Source organism: Leptonychotes weddellii, chromosome 14, assembly GCF_054177405.1.
Source record: "Leptonychotes weddellii isolate Sample4059 chromosome 14, ASM5417740v2, whole genome shotgun sequence".
Taxonomy (NCBI): domain Eukaryota; kingdom Metazoa; phylum Chordata; class Mammalia; order Carnivora; family Phocidae; genus Leptonychotes; species Leptonychotes weddellii.
The window spans coordinates 68578007-68592390 of NC_138382.1; the positions used below are offsets into that span (position 1 = coordinate 68578007).

The following is a 14384-nucleotide window of genomic DNA, read 5'->3' on the forward strand; positions in this document are numbered from 1 at the left end:
GTTGTGTATCCAGTGCGCTGCATTCCATCAGTCTTGTCACCTTTCATCTATTTATTACCACTCTACCCACCCTGATTTTGCTGCAAGTCCAGCCTTTTCCCAGGGCTCCCTGGGCCACATATATTCCCCAGAGGTCAGGACTAATAACCCCCAGATGTAGTTATGACATTGCTTTCTCCCTCTGCCCTGGCGCCCCACCCTAGGCTTCAGGGGCAAGCCTTTTCTTTCTGGTTCCTTCATGGGCAGTTAATTACTTCAATGTACCACTTTGTAAAAGCTCTCCATAAGCATTTGTTGTTTTGAAAGTTTGGGACTCTCAACCATCTTCTCTCTTCGTAAGAGTGAACACATTTTTAGAAGGACCTCAGGACTTTTTGGAGTCTAAGAATGTAAAATTGTGTAGTGGATGATTCAGAACATCTTTGGGAGGAAGTGCACAATCCATGACCAGACCAGAATCTACTGAGAAAATAATTTATTCAGTTGTGAATCAGGAATTTTATTATTTTTTTTAATGTTTAAGAATAACTATTCATGAGATCTTGAGTTTGTTCACTTGGGATTTAAATTTAAATGAATAAAAAGAAATCAAGATTCCCTCAAAAGTAAACATCAACCCTTTCCCCTAATCTTTTAAGATAGATCATTTCTTTGGTATAGGACTTAAACGCTCAACTGTCTCTACTCCAGAATGGATCCCGGAAAACTTGAATCCTGGAGAGGCAGCATCCTAACGGACGTGTGGTCTTCGTTTTCTTTCACGAAGTCCACTTCTTCAGGACTTTTGTTGGTTTGGTTTGGTTTTGCTGGGTTGTGAGATTTTTTTGGCAAGGACTGAAGAGTAGGAGACACAGTGAAATGGTAGGAAAAAATGTGGGTTTCATTCGGATCACATAAGCCCATTGTGCCCACTGAGGAGCCAGGGCAGTGGCTCTTCAAATCCATCACTTAAAAATGGAAACAAAATGACCCAAACTGGAATACAAGCAAACTATAAATATACCTGCCTATGTAGATGTTGCCTCCCAACTTCCTTGACACTGAACTGCTTAACTTTAAAGAATATGTAGGATTTCCGAGCTTCTCTTAGAGAAGGGAACTGTATGTTAAGATGTTCAGTCATGAGGACTGGATCTCCCATTGCCATCCCCTCTGCTTTTGATATAAAATCAATTATCCATTTTATTTGCCGTATCTGGTTGTTAACACTGCTTTAGTGCAGACGGGGCAGGGGAAAACGAGAGGGTTTTTCCAATCCGGTCCACTCCTGGATTGTCAGCCCTCCACTTTGGGGCATGATGGGCTGGGAGCCCCTGAGGGTTAAAGCAGGCGGCGGCAGGACACGTTGACAACTGATTGTCATGAAGCCCAGGTCTGGAAAGTGGAACTCCCAGCCAGCCTCTTCAGTCCACCACGGGCCTCTGCCTTCTCTGACACCATCCACTTCCTCCGGCCACGGAACTGAAGACACACAAGTGGCAGAGTCCGGCAGACTGAAAGTGACTTGGACAAAACAAGAAGCATCTTCCATGCCAGCCCCCGCCGCTCCGGTCGTTGTGGGTCTGAGGAGGCCGGAGATCGCCCACACGGCCTCCCACTCAGCACCTGGATCCGTGCTGTGTTTAAGCACCAGCCCCGTACCCTGAGCCCCTCAGGGGTGGCCCACAGTGACCAGCCTCCTCTTTTCCCACTCTCTGCCACTTCATGGCAAACTCACTTTGAGTCTCTGTTTTCACTCCATGCTGAGCCCCCACTGGCTCATTCACATTCCCTGGGACTCCAAACCTTCACCACCGTGATATCCATTGGGAATCTCCACCAATCTTCTGTACAGAAGCCAAATGACATTTTCCTGATGGGAAAAGAACATGGACAGCCAATGGCCTGAAGCAGTCGGCTACTGAAACCATCCGAGGATTGCCAAGGGGGACTGTGTCCTTACTCAGAGTTCTGCTGCCGAGCAACTCAGCAAGGACACTGAAGTCCAGGGGATGACCCCCCACAACTGTATCTTGTTGCCAAACACTTCCTTAGCACTCTTTTCTCCAGTACATTATCCGGCACGTGTAGAGTGTTTCTGGCTTTTTCTTTGCCTGTGTCAATTTTTTTTATTTTTTATTTTTGGTTCAGTTGATAGTATTTTCCCCAGACCCAAAATAGATAAAGAAATCACTGGGAATTTACATCTGATTACCATAGGTTCATTCTCCCATACTGCCAGGTTCAAAGTTAATAAGGAAGAAGAGCAAGTATTTGCTGTGTTGGTGTTTTGTTAGTATTGTTTAAAAGTTAAGTGTTACTCTTCTGAGAAAGTCGCCAGAATCATACTCTCTCAAGTTCGGAAACCTATTGGCACAGTTTAAAGTCAGATATTATTTCTAACCAAATTATACTCTTTTGTCTGCCAAGATATCTTGACAGTCTTAATATCTGAAGGCAGGCCTATGTGATAATCCCAGCAGTATTCTGGGGATAAGATTTTAGTGGGTTTGTTGAGAAGGAAATACTTGTTTAGGTGACTTTCATCATGCCACTCAGCTTCTATGTCATTTTTCTTGTCCTGGAGGATTCCCTTGAAGCACTCCTGGGTGATATTTAGGACATGAGTGGGTGTTCCTCCAAAAATGGCTGCGTGGTAATAAAAATCCCCCTGGCCGAATGGAATGTAGGCTGCAGACTCCTTCCGCCTCTCATAGGTAAACTCATTGGGATCTGCCTTGTACCACCAGGCCTGCAGCTGAGCCACTGACTGGCCCAGGGTCTCCACTCCAAAGCTATCTTGGAAGACCTGGTCCACGTCCATGCAGAAGAGGAAGTCCACTTCATGCTGAATGTGGGCCACAATGTGCTCCCCAATGGTCTTCATACGCATCATGCTGATGTCCTGCCACCTCTTCTCAGGCTCGATCTCAAACACTTTGAAGGAACGCAGAGGACCCAGCTCTACCAAGGGCATCCTGGAGACATCGTCCACCATGATGTAAAATATGACTCTGTGGCCAACCATGAAGTACCTATTGGCAGATATTAAGAACTCCTCCAAGTAATGCTCAATGTATCTGAAACAAAGAAGAACAGGACAAATGTAACCGCTGGGATTTGTGCGGAAGACTACGTGCTCCTCTAATCATCTTGTCTGTGTTTGGCAGCGTAGGGGAGGAGTGATTTTCCCCATCCCAGACATGTGTTTTCCACGTCTGATAGGGGAACATTCCTGGCTGCTTTCCACCATTCATTCGCTCCACTTTGGGGAGGAGGAGTGACTGGATGTTGGAAGGATGTTGGAAGAGCGACAGGGCATTTGCAGCGCTGCCCCCACCACTCTCACTCTTGGAAATGGCCACCAGCCAGTTGAAGACAGCCTGTGCTGTCTTGGGGACTTGAAGTGACCCTAGTGGAACAGGCCCTACTCTGTGTCTGGAAGCCTGGATACCTAATCTTTCTAATTCCGTGGTTCAGTATCAGGAAGCCTAGAGTCTGCAGACAGAAGCCGCCTTCTCCAGTACCCGCTTTAACTGCAATGAACATGACACTCACATCATCTACTTTGCTTAGCCCTTTGTCTTCTTTATCTGTTGGTTCAGACTCTGGGCAGGCAAAATGGGTGCTAGATAGTTTTCCCCCAGCTTCACTGAGATTATTGACATATAACATCGTGTAAGTTTAAGGTGTACAAAGAGTTGATTTGATATACTTATATATTACAAAATGATTACCACTATAGCATTAGCTGATACCCCCATCATGTCACATAACTACTGTTTCTTTTTTGTGATGAGAACATTTGAGATCTATTCTCTTAACAACTTTCAAGTGTATGATAACAGTATTATTAACTATCATCACCATGATATACATTAGATCCCCAGAACTTACTCATCTTATATCTGGAAGTCTGTACCCTCTGACCAACATCAGGGGGCACTAGTACTCTCTCAAACTATACCCAGTGTTGCTACTGTCCTACCAGATGCAAGGGTGACATGACCCTTGGGTCCTTTGGGGACGTATTAAGCCTAACCATCACTACTCTCATATCCTCTTCTGGGACGCAGAGAATGGGTTATGGGGCATAGATATCCTTCTATATTACATATTCACCCTGTGAGCCTCCCACTGATCACCCCAAACACCAATCCATTGTCCAGACGTACCCACTGCTCCCCCTCCCTCCCACAGCTTTCCCCTGCTACCAATTTCCAGCATCGGGGCGATACATGCCTTGCAATCCATGAACTTACACTGACATATCATTATCACTCCACAGTTTACGTTAAGATTCACTCTTGGAGTTGTACATTCTACGGATTTGGACAGATGTGTAGCACTATGCATCTGTCACTAGGTATGGCATTATACAGAGTATTTTCACTGCCCTAAAAATCCTGCGTTCTGCCTGTTCATCCATACCTCTCCCCGAACCCCACCCCATCCCTGGCAACCACTGATCTTTTCACTGTCTCCATAGCTTTGCCTTTTCTAGAATGTCACACAGTTGGAATCATACAGTATGCGGCCTTTTTAGATTGGTTTCTTTCACTAAGTTAACATGCATTTAAGGTTCGTCCACGTCTGCATGGCTTGATAGCGCATTTCTTTTTAGCACTGATAATATTCTAGATGTTACAGTTTATTTATCCACTCACCTACTGAAGGACATCTTGGTTGCTTCCAGGTTTTGGCAGTTATCAATAAAGCTGGTATAAACATCTGTGTGCAGTTTTTTGTATAGACATAAGTTTTCAACTCCTCTGGCTAAATACCAAGGAGTGCAGTTGCTGAATTGCATGGTAAGATTATGTTTAGCTTTTTAAGCATCTGCCAAACGGTCTTCCAAAATGGCTGTGCCATTTTGCATTCCTACCAGTAAATGAAGGAGAGTGCTCATTGCTCCACATCCTCACCAGCATTTGGTATTGGTACTGGCGGTGTGTTTTGGATTTGGGCCATGCTAATGGGTGGGTGGTGATATTTTAGCTATGTATGTCTTCATTCCAAACACATCGTGTTGTTGTCTTCTGTAACCCAAGCTGTATGCTCTTGCAAAGCCATGGAGATCAGAGAGAAGGAAGAAGTAGGAGTCAGATGGCTTAACACAACTCATGCAGACCCCAGGCTCATGCTTCGCTCAGTGAATGTGGGTTGAATTGAATCTGCTGATCACAGCTGCAGCCAGTCAAGATGTTTTGCGAGGCATAGTAACCAGTACTTCGTTGTGCTTTTTTTGGTGACTGCTTGGATTTCCTTTCTTTACTACCAAAATAAAGTGTGCTTTTAATGCTGGCCCAACTAGAAGGCCAAGAGTTTACAGTACTGATTATTTAAATGGAAAGAAGATATCTGAGCAATATGAACAGGGAGTTCAACATGGCTCTGTGGCTGGTTGCCAGGAAATTCCTGGGCACTCTGGAACTTTTAAGAAAAATCTATTGTGCTCGGAAGCTTGGGAGACAATCCTAGGGCGAGGGAGGGAGCCGAGGGAGGTTTAACATTGTTTGGGGATTAAAACACTGCTGTTGGCTTCCTGCATTATTATTTGAAAACAAACCAAACATCACACCTCCTAAGTCGAAATCCACTCTTACGAGGATTTATTGCTGTTGAGTGCACAAACAGTCCTCTCGAGCATCAGAGCGGAGGGCATAGGGCTTTCCCCAGGGTAGGTGATTTATAGTTTGGTTCTGCAGATCTGCAGCTAGATGGTGAAGCCATTGTGGAGCCATAGGAGGTATTCTGTTCTTCTTGGGAACACCAAGATCGAATCAATCCGTAACATTCATGCCATGGGATTAGGTGAGCTGAGTATTGGCTCCTGACTCAGAACAGTACAGATTCTCCTGGGGAAAATGTCAAAACTCCAGAGTCACCCTTGTCTATTAGAGATGCCATCCAGGTGACTAACCAGGTCACCATACCTGATTAGTTTGGCAGCAGCGATGGCTTCTGGGTTCTGGGCTGGAAGTCTTAGGAGAACCGTCAGATCTTCACAGAGCTTTCCTTTAGGCCCTACGGTGGGCAGAGCTGAAGCTCAGATCAACCTGGGCCTTCAACACTCTTCGTACAGGCCAAGGGATCAACCTCCCATGTGGTTTTCAGGAAAGGAACAGGAGAAGCCCATGGTGGGGGTAGGGACTAGGAAAATTGAACTTTTGCTTTTGTTTTGGGAAAAAAACCCAAAAACTTTCCAAAAGAGCAAAATGGGTTACATTTTAAAACTAATATTATGGCTACTAATTTCAAGTAAGAATGACTGTAGTTTTGGAAGAGGTGTTCTAAACAAGGAAATGAAAGCCGAAAGAGGAACCTACCCAACCTCTAGAAGGGCAAGTTCTGGCTAGCTGAATCTCTGGGGGCCAAGAAGGACCTGAGGAGCCCATGGAAGACATGGAGAACTGCCATGCTTGGATCAGTCTGGACTGTAAATCCTTCTGTCCTTGGTCCTGGGTCTGAGAGTGTAGGAGGACGAATGATGCACATTTGGGCCAACAGCTGCCATTTTTGGAATTTCCAGAGAAAGCCATGGAGGTCAGGAAGGAGGTCGTTGTGGATGTGCTATAGACCCTAGGCTCCGTGGGTGGAGCAGACACTTTTACCAGCAACCTGAGACCCTCACTTTGAGGTGGGAAGGAGTCGACTCACCTACTATTGTTTTGTTCTCAGCCCTTCGGGGTCCTCAGCAGAACGGAGATGGAAACTGTCCTGTTATAACATTCTCCTATCTAAGAATTCAGACAAGGCAGGAACAGCTCCATGAGCCCAGGGGGCCCCTCACAAACATCTGACAATGAAACAAGAAAAAGCCGAGGTCCATCTTATTAGGGACACTTACCTTCCAACAGCAAAAACCGTCAAACCCACAATAATTTTCTGTTTGGCATAGTAATTTTCTAGGATGGTCCTGTTGTAAGTGCCTTCCCACACGACCGGCGCCTTCCATCCGGTCACTGTCACAACCTCTGGACGTTTCCTGGTGACAAAACATAGGGCCCCATGAGTCAGGACAGCTTTCCTAAGGTGGGGTGGAGACTGTCCAAGGGAACACTGGGGTCGGCTGTGATCTGCTGAGACTGCCCTGGAATCCTGACTTAGCCCCAGGCACTCAGCTGGCTGGTGCGACATCTGCAGGGGCAGCGTCTTCTGCATGAGGGACAGGAGGCTCTGGCCAGGTACCTCTGACGGCTGCCTTTGGGGCCCTGATGGGGATCTCACCTGTACATCTCCATACCCTCTGTCCCCATTTACTGCCTTCCTAGTTCTCTTCTTCCTTCCGGATCCCATCCCCTCTGTCCCCAGCCCCTTCCTAAACTGCCAGTGGCATCTGTGGGTTTGATCCCCGAGGTGCCATCTGAGCCGCAGGAGGCCCTAATCCTTGACTCGGGAGGATGAGCGTGATCTTGGAACCAAAAGAGACAAAGCTGTTTTAATTTGCCTTTTGCCAGAAAGGGATTTCTGGGTAAAAACTTGGTTATAGGCCAAAAAGGGGCCCAGACTTAAGAGGGTTCTGGTGTTACTCATTTTACAAACAGAGACAGAGTCACCTAGAAAAGCCGGGACTCAATAGAGGCCAAGGCTGGAACTTGGGGTTCTGGCACAAAACCCTCTCCTCAGACCACGCTGCCTCTTTGCTAGGAGCACAAAGGGCAAAGGGGAGGCCTGTTTTCTGCACTCGGAATGCTCAAAAGGGACTTGGCAAAGCCAACACAAACACAGGAAGCAACACAAGAGCGACAGCAAACTGACCAACTGCGGAGGGTAGATGCGGATAGGCTGCGGAGCAGCTGGGGCCCCGCAGGAGGGGATGACCCAGACTCAGCTCTGACCCCCATTTGCTCAGGAAGTGGTTGTATTTCCCGTGCTGGGAAGCAGACACCGAAACAGTCATCAGATTCAAACCCCAGCACCAACGGGCCTGTCCCCACGAGACATCTGCTTGTACTGCATCCACTAAGGGCAGAAGACCAAGAGGGCAAAGTCCTAGTGGTCCCCATTGGGTCCCTGCTGACCGTGTGCATGTGGCCCTGGTGAGGCTGTGGGGAGATGTCAGCAAATAGATGGAGCCGGTGAGAACTTCCCCTAGTCCTACACATCAGTGGAGGCGGGGTTTTCACAAAACTGCCCATATCCCATCAGCTAAGCTGGGTTTTCCAGCGTGAGGTTGGACAGGGCTGGGTCAACCCCCACCTCACCCCAACCCCAGGCCCAGCCTCACCCCAGCCCCAGCTCCAGTCCCAGTCCCAACCCCAGCCCCAGCCCCAGCCTCACTCCAGCCCCAGCTCCAGCCTCACCCCAGCCCCAGCCCCAGCCCCAGCCCCAGCCCCAGCTCCAGCCCCAGAGTGGAAAAGAGCCTCAGCAGACTCTCATCCTCCTGTCCGTCAGTCACCAAGCTCTTCACTCTAATTCTTGAGATGACAGTCCGTCCCGCTCCAGCCCGAGCCCTGCTTCTGGCCTCCCTTTTTCCCCAGCACAGCTGAATCCCCCCCCCAGAGATGAGGCGGGGGTGGGGCACTCTGAGGCTGCTCTCCTGCCCCCCTCAATCATGAAAGCACCAACCTGTGCCAGGCACTTTCACTACACTTTCTCATTTAGTCCTGGCAACAGTCCTTCCACATACGATGGCCCTTGTACAGGTAAGAAAACCAAGCTCAGACAGACTTGCTGACTTGTCCAAGGCCCCATAGCTGGCTGCTGCTGATGGTCACTAACGTATGCGGAGCACTTCCGCTGAGACCAGGCAGCGTGCTAAGGCACCAACCTTCAGAGGTGCTATTTTGATTCCCGTTTTATCAATGAGCAGCACAGAGAGGTTAAATAACTTGCCCAAGGTCACACAGCTAGTAAGAGGCAAAGCTGGTTTTTGAACCCAGACGGTCTGACTCTGGAGTCCATGCTCCAAGCCACCATCTGGTATTGCTTCTTATACGGACATTTACTGGCTCTGCCGAGGAAGCTGGGGTCACAACCCACGTTCGTCATAATTTCCACCCACCTTAGCTACCCTGGCGTTTTTAGCAGTGCAGAATGAGAAATAATGAGCTTTTGTTTTGTTATGTTTTTAGAAGTTTATGTGATGCTTTTAGTCATATAAAACCCCCCGCTTTGTTGAATGACAGGATTTCAAACCACAAAACACACACACACACACGGCTTACACATCTATAACCAACGTTTCTGAACTTAAACTCTGCCCTGTGTCACTGCCTCATTCTTTGCTGTCCTTAGTTTTAGCCTACCAAGGATCTTTTAGTAGTTCTGACCCAGCCCGCTACCTAAATCTTGCAACTGTTTATGAGCTGGACATGTAAGCAGGTAATATTATTAAAAAAAAAAAAAAGAGAGAGGGGCGCCTGTATGGCTCAGTCTGGTTAAGCATCCAACTTTTGATTTCGGCTAAGGTTATGATCTCAGTAAGATCAAGCCCTGCATTGGGCTCACCCAGCAGGGAGTCTGCTTGAGATTCTCTCTCTCTGACCCTCCCCCCACTCGCTCTCACACTCTCAATAAATAAATAAATAAATAAATAAAATCTTAAAAAAAAAAAAGGAAGGTGGGGGGAAAGCACGTAGCAAGTGTACTTATTTAATACTTAGGGTACACAGGGACCAAGTACTTGACTTTCACTCTCTCATTTAATCCTCACATCCACCTTATATATTTTTTTTTTTTTAAAGATTTTATTTATTTATTTGACAGAGAAAGAGAGAGTTCACAAGCAGGGGGAGAGGCAGAGGAAGAGGGAGAAGCAGGCTCCCGGCCGAGCAGGGAGCCCGATGCGGGGCTCGATCCCAGGACCCCGGGACCACGACCCGAGCCGAAGGCAGCCGCCCACCCGACTGAGCCACCCAGGCGCCCCCTCACATCCACCTTATAAAGTGGGTGCTACCCTCATCCCCATTTTACAAATAAAGGAAGGAGGGGTAAGAGAAAAGCAGAAGTGATCTGCATCTTCAGCCATCTGATTTATAGGAAGGGCCAGACCAGGGCACGCAGTCCCTCACCGCACGTTTCCTAAGCCACACCAGACCCACTGCTGAGCATGGAGATCAGAGAAACGAGACTCCGTTCTACCCCTTGAGAATCTCACGCTCCCAAGAGGTGGTCAACCTGCTATACAACAGCACCCCCACTCAGCCCACATCTTCTAGAAAGACTGAGTCAGAAAAAGCAGTGTCCAGTTTGGTCGCTTGGCTGGGAAGTTTCCTCCAAGCAGGAAAGAAAAAAGCAGCAATATTAAAAATTAATGTTTACTTAAAAATTAAAATGTTCTATTTCCCAGCTGCTAATTATTAAGTTTCACTGGCAATTCCAACATGTCAAGGACCCTGACTAAGAAGCCGGATGACAGCTTGAAAACGCAGGCAGTGGGGGGCAGGGGAGGAGGGAGGATGAGAACCAGATCGGTTCCCAGATGAACCTGGGCATCAGGGAGTCTTAGTCAGCAAAACCCATCAACACCACTCCTCCGCAAAAGAAGTGACACAGGGCAGGCCACCCATGTGTCAGAGCTGGTCTTTGCTACTGTCAATTGCCAGAGATGTCCAAGATCACAAGGATGGGGCTCTAGAAAGAGGGAAAAGTGCCAGGACAGACTCAGAGCTGCCCCAGTGCCTTTCTTCCAAGCACAGTACCCACTGGGTCACTGTGTCTGGCTCCACGATAGGCCAGAGGCTTCCCACGAAATAAACACACACCTACCTAGGCTGTTGGTAGCTTTTTAATTTTACATACTTATTACTGGGTACCTTGTGGTCCCCAGGTGTTGGGGAGAGGAAGTGTTCAAAGTGAATATTTTAAATATGAATATGGTAAAACGTGAGTCATGAAGCAGGTCAGAAAAGCTGTGAGGTGCACACAACGTGTTATTTACTGAACTCCCTCTAAGCGTCAGCACACCAGAGCACGCGTGATCCAGCGAAGAGCGGATGGCGACAGGAACAAGAGTGACGGCTACAGGAAGAATTTTGGAGGCAGGATTGACAGAACGCATCCATCAGTGAGACTGTGGGGTGGGTGGGGGAAAAGGATGAACCGGAGAGATAGCCCAGACTCTGGCTTGAGGTGGCAAGTGAGAACAAGGGCAGGGTAGAATGTGGAAATCCAGCTGGGTCACGGAACACGTGCGTGCAGAGCTATCCAGCAGGCAGTCCGACCCAAGTCAGGGCTCAGGGAACCTTCGGGCTGAAGATGGGAAGGTGGGAGTCGTTCTCACACCATGGTGTCTGAGGCCGTGGAAATGGATGAGAGCCTCCAGAAACTCTAACATATGATGGCTGGGAAGCAGGAGAGGCGCTTATGGAGGGGACCGAGAAGGGAGAACTTCTCCTACGGAGAAGTAGGAGGGAAATCCAGAGGATGTTTTGTCACAGAAGCTAAGAGATCTTGATGTGGAAATGTGGGCACAATACGCTGTAATATGTTGTAGGTCGTTTCCAGGAAGGGATACATTTATTTGTTCATGCAGTAGTTCATCTAATCATTCATTTATGCAGGAAATAGACTTTGCTGCCTTGGGAAGGCTTAAATTTGGTACCTTTTCAAACTGATATTCTTTACATATCTGCTCGCCATCTGTTTGGCGGAGAAGCTGAATCATGCATGGGGGAGAGCAGAGTCACAGCTGGTGGCCCTTTGTCTCTAGTAACTCAGCCTTCACCCTGCTTCCCAAGTCCCAAGCTTCACCCTATCCCAAGCGAGGACAAATGCCCTTAGAGGGGGACTTGGTGACTATCTCTGGCTCATCTAGCCCACCTAGCCTAGTGGAGGTCCTCCCCTCCCTAACACACACCCTAATGGGCTTAACAAAGCGCCAATGCTTCCATATTCTTGCACTTCCAGTAAGGGTTTAGTATCTCACGAATGGCTACCCTGTTGCCCAGCTCATTGAATGACACACGCAGGGGCCAATATTCCCATCCTTCCACACTAGTGTGATCCCCTACCCCCAAACAAAAAGAGAGCTTGCCAGAACATATTCAGTCTTTCCAGAGCTCATACCTCTCCCCACTGGAATATTCTCTCCAGATCCTCCTCCTCTACGGCTCTTCCTGCCCCCTCTCAGACTTCTCGTCCTTCACCAGCCCTCTAAATGTGGATACGACAGGATGTGGCTCTAGTCCTCTGCCTGGGCGGCCCCCTCCAGGCCTACAGGTCCCACTGCCACCCACATGTGTACCACACATCTTCCACTGAGTTCATGGGCACTTCCGTAGACTGAACGTCTGTCCCCCGGAATTCATACGCTGAAACCTAATCCCGAGTGTGATGTATCTGGTGGTGGGGCCTTTGGGGGGGAGGCCTCATGAATGGGACTAGTGCCCTTTTGAAAGAGCTCCCGGAGAGCCCCCTTGCCCCTTCCGCCTGCCTGCCATGTGAGGACAGATAAGATGGCTGTCTATGACGCAGGAAGTGGGCTCTCACCAATCACCAAAGCTGCTGGTGTTTTGATCTTAGACTTGCCAGCCTCCAGAACTGTGAGAAATAAATATCTGTTGTTTACAGCAGCCTGAATAGACTAAGACAGGCACTCTGTGAATCTCAGTCCTGATGCCCACCGGGTACCTGAATCCACAAACATCCCTAGTAGAGCTCATCACCTACCCCTACTCCTAGACCTGGCTGTCCTCCTCCTATCCTGGTCAACGACACCACCACCCACCAGTCTCTCCGGCCTCACGGTCATCTTGGACGCTCCTCCCTCATTACTCCCCCAGCCACGTTGTCTTAAGTCAGGTTGACCATACCTCCTTCCCAATTTTGGCAAATACTCCCTGCACATCTCCTGCCCGTAGAAGACTATGAACTAATTGAATATAACCATATTGTTTGATTTCTCCTATCTCCTGTGCCTAACACAATGTCTAGCACAGTATTTTTGACCATGGCTCACAGTGAGAAATGCATTTTACATCACAACCGAATACATACATGTACATACAGAAACAATAATTCAACCACACGATACTTAACCTTACTTCTACTTCATGTGATGCCCTCCGGCTTTCTATTTGATTTCAATTTTTTTTTAAAAAAAAAGCTCATTTTGACCCATTAAGCTAGTTTCTGAACATATTAATGGACAGTGACTGGTAGTTTCAAAAATACCAGCTGGCTCATCATAGGTATTGGATAAACATTTGTTGTGCGATCGCTTAATGAATGCATGCATGGCCTCACTTCCATCATCACTGACAATTTTCAGATTAGTTAGCTGAGTCTCAGAATTTTCTTGCTCTGACTCTAGATGCTGCCGCTTCCCACAATACCCCGGGGCCAGTGAGACCCCTTCCAGCCCCAGTATTTTGTGGTACGGCCACCGTCAGAATCACTGTGTTGCTGTTGCTCAAGCATCTGGGTCGAAACATCCAGACTCTCAGTTTCTCATCTAATCTGCAGTGAAATTCTGATGGATGCTAAGACTCCATATCCCCTATCAGGAATATTCTCAATGGCACTGTAGCCTCCACAGCCCCCGCCACCCCCGATGGGAGCTAATGGATTTATTGAACCCCGGGGAAGGGAGTGGGGGACGCTTCTTTTCTTACTGTGGGTTAAACCAGTCTGATAGCCGAAGCTCTTCGTTGTTTTCCTCTCCTTGTTCATTTTCGTCGTCTATGCCTTCCTCTTCTTGGTAAATGTGGGTCCTACATACAAAGGGAAAGCAAGCTGAGTGAGGCAGGGAGGCTGATCTGTGGCACGGGGTCAGCTGGTGACTGTGAACACGGATTCCCAGATGGAGAACGTGTGCAATGAGGGGACGTCTGGAGAAAGCTTCACGATACGATACGTTTATTCATAAACACATCCTTTTGGTGAAAAGGCTCACTGCTCACCTTTCTCATTTTCCTTCCAGGTCAGCACAGTGAGCAATTTAGTGACCCAGAACCCTCAGGTTATTTCAGGGGGCCAGGGAACTTGCTGGACTAATGAACAGCTAACTGAATTAGCTGCGATCATCTTTCCCACAGCCTAAACTTCAGCCCAAGCCCCATTCACCCCCAAGTTAAATGGAAAAACTAAACCAAACAAAACCCCCAAACTTAAATATCCTAGTCTCAACCATGAAATAGATTCCTTGTATGACTTCAATAGGGCCAGAAAGGCGAGTGACCAAGAAGGTCATGACCGTGAAACCGTTTTATACGGACTGTCTATAAGCGTTGGGTGGATGAACAAACACAGAGGGTCATCCCATCAACTTACCCATTGTTAAACCAGCTTGGAAACCACCAGCCCTTCTGAATTCTGCTGTCACCAACTTCTGGGTTTCTAAGAAATGAAGAAGATGACATTTTTAGAAAATGAGGCAGTCCCAAACGGGGGGGGCCGGGGGTGGGGGAAGGGAGGGTTTCCAAACTCTTTTTATGGCAGAAAATCACTTAAATTTCTTT

General features: G+C 47.9%; 1 protein-coding gene across 3 annotated transcripts in view; it reads right to left on the reverse strand.

Moving 5' to 3' along the window:
- Window positions 1-460: 460 nt before the first annotated feature.
- The window catches only part of GGTA1 (glycoprotein alpha-galactosyltransferase 1 (inactive)), a 54507-nt gene continuing 40583 nt past the window's right edge, over window positions 461-14384 (reverse strand). For all 3 annotated transcript variants that reach the window (XM_081803523.1, XM_081803525.1, XM_081803524.1), the window contains 4 exons: window positions 14197-14262; window positions 13539-13637; window positions 6830-6967; window positions 461-3059 (listed from right to left, as the gene is read on the reverse strand). In XM_081803523.1, coding sequence (XP_081659649.1) covers window positions 2366-3059; window positions 6830-6967; window positions 13539-13637; window positions 14197-14262 — 997 coding nt within the window. In that variant the 3' untranslated portion in view covers window positions 461-2365. The remainder of the gene's footprint in view (window positions 3060-6829; window positions 6968-13538; window positions 13638-14196; window positions 14263-14384) is intronic.